Source organism: Monoraphidium neglectum (assembly GCF_000611645.1).
Source record: "Monoraphidium neglectum strain SAG 48.87 unplaced genomic scaffold scaffold00995, whole genome shotgun sequence".
Taxonomy (NCBI): domain Eukaryota; kingdom Viridiplantae; phylum Chlorophyta; class Chlorophyceae; order Sphaeropleales; family Selenastraceae; genus Monoraphidium; species Monoraphidium neglectum.
The window spans coordinates 16,707-18,046 of NW_014012633.1; the positions used below are offsets into that span (position 1 = coordinate 16,707).

At 65.7% G+C, this 1,340-nt stretch overlaps 1 protein-coding gene across 1 annotated transcript in view; it reads right to left on the reverse strand.

Annotated features, from left to right (window-relative positions):
• The window catches only part of MNEG_6230 (transcriptional accessory protein), a gene marked incomplete at both ends in the record, with an annotated part of 3,847 nt that extends 2,640 nt beyond the window's left edge, over window positions 1–1,207 (reverse strand). Inside the window, 3 exons of the mRNA XM_014045299.1 lie at window positions 99–299; window positions 656–793; window positions 1,193–1,207. Coding sequence (XP_013900753.1) covers window positions 99–299; window positions 656–793; window positions 1,193–1,207 — 354 coding nt within the window. The remainder of the gene's footprint in view (window positions 1–98; window positions 300–655; window positions 794–1,192) is intronic.
• Window positions 1,208–1,340: the final 133 nt, after the last annotated feature.

The following is a 1,340-nucleotide window of genomic DNA, read 5'->3' on the forward strand; positions in this document are numbered from 1 at the left end:
CCGCCTCTCCCGCCGCCCCCCGGCTGCTGCAGCCGGGACGCGAACGCGGACACGCTGAGGCCCTCGTACTGCGCCTCGTCATCATGCAGCTCCCCCACCGCATTCAGCAGCCGCTGCAGCGCGCCGCCGCCGCCGCCGGCGCGCCCGCTGCCCGCGCCCGCGGCGGCGGCCACGGCGTCCCCGCCCTTGGCGCCGCCCTCACCGCCGCCCGCGGCCGCGGCGGAGGCGGCGGCGCTGCCTGGCGCGGCAAAGAGGTCGAGCACCCCGCTGGTGTCCATCGCTGCCATTGACGCGTTGTCCTGGGCGGAATGACAACGATAACAAACGGCACGGCGGCAGGTGCTCAGGGTGGCGCAGGGGGGGGACCGGCACGGGACGCATGACGCACAGGCACAGCCCTTGAGGCCGCTGGGCTTGACGCCGCCTGCCACACTCCCAAGCAAACCTCTCTCATCGCACTCATACACCAGCGCTGCCACCTGCCATGCCCCGTACCCCACCCCACCACACCATGCAAAATTGCCTCAATTGATGCCCCCAAGAACATGCTGGACTGCAGAGCACACCCACCTGCCCCACAACCCCTCCCCTCGAATCAGCAGTCCATTTGCACTCGGACCCCGTCCTCCTGGGCCCCCCCCCCCAAAGTCCACACCTGGTTGACCACCGCGTTTGCGACGTCCGTCTTGAATTTCTGCAGCCCCATGATGCGCTCCTCCAGGGTGTCCCGCATTATGAGGCGGTACACGTTGACGGTACGGCGCTGGCCCAGGCGGTGGGCGCGGTCCATGGCCTGTGGGTGGGCCGCACACGTACGAGTGTGTATGTGTGTGTGTGTCTGTGTGAGTGTGTGTGCGTCCGGGCGCCCGCTTGCACACACGCGTCGTCTTCGCAGTGTGCAGGTGCGTGCTTTCGCGTGCCACCAAGACAACACACAGCCGCTATCACACACGGCTCATGTCCCCTGGGAACGCCGGTGGGGCCGCATGACAAGCAGGCCGTGATGGGGATGCCCTGCGGCGACGCCCCAAAGTCATACACAAGATGGTGCCATGATTAAGAAGTCTTCGGGCCCTCATATGCATAGTTCGTTTACATGAGTAGATAAGTCTATAGCATGATACACACATACAAAGTACATGTACCCATCAAGAGGTCATACGCAGGCAGTTTAGTTTGTTTCCCGCCCCACCTGCAGGTCCTTCATCGGGTTCCAGTCGTGCTCCAGGAACACCACGGTGTCGGCGCTCGTCAGGTTGAGCCCCAGCCCCCCCACGTGCGTTGTCAGCAGCAGCACCTGGGGTCGACGGCGGCCGGGGAGGGGCGGTCAGGGGTTGGGG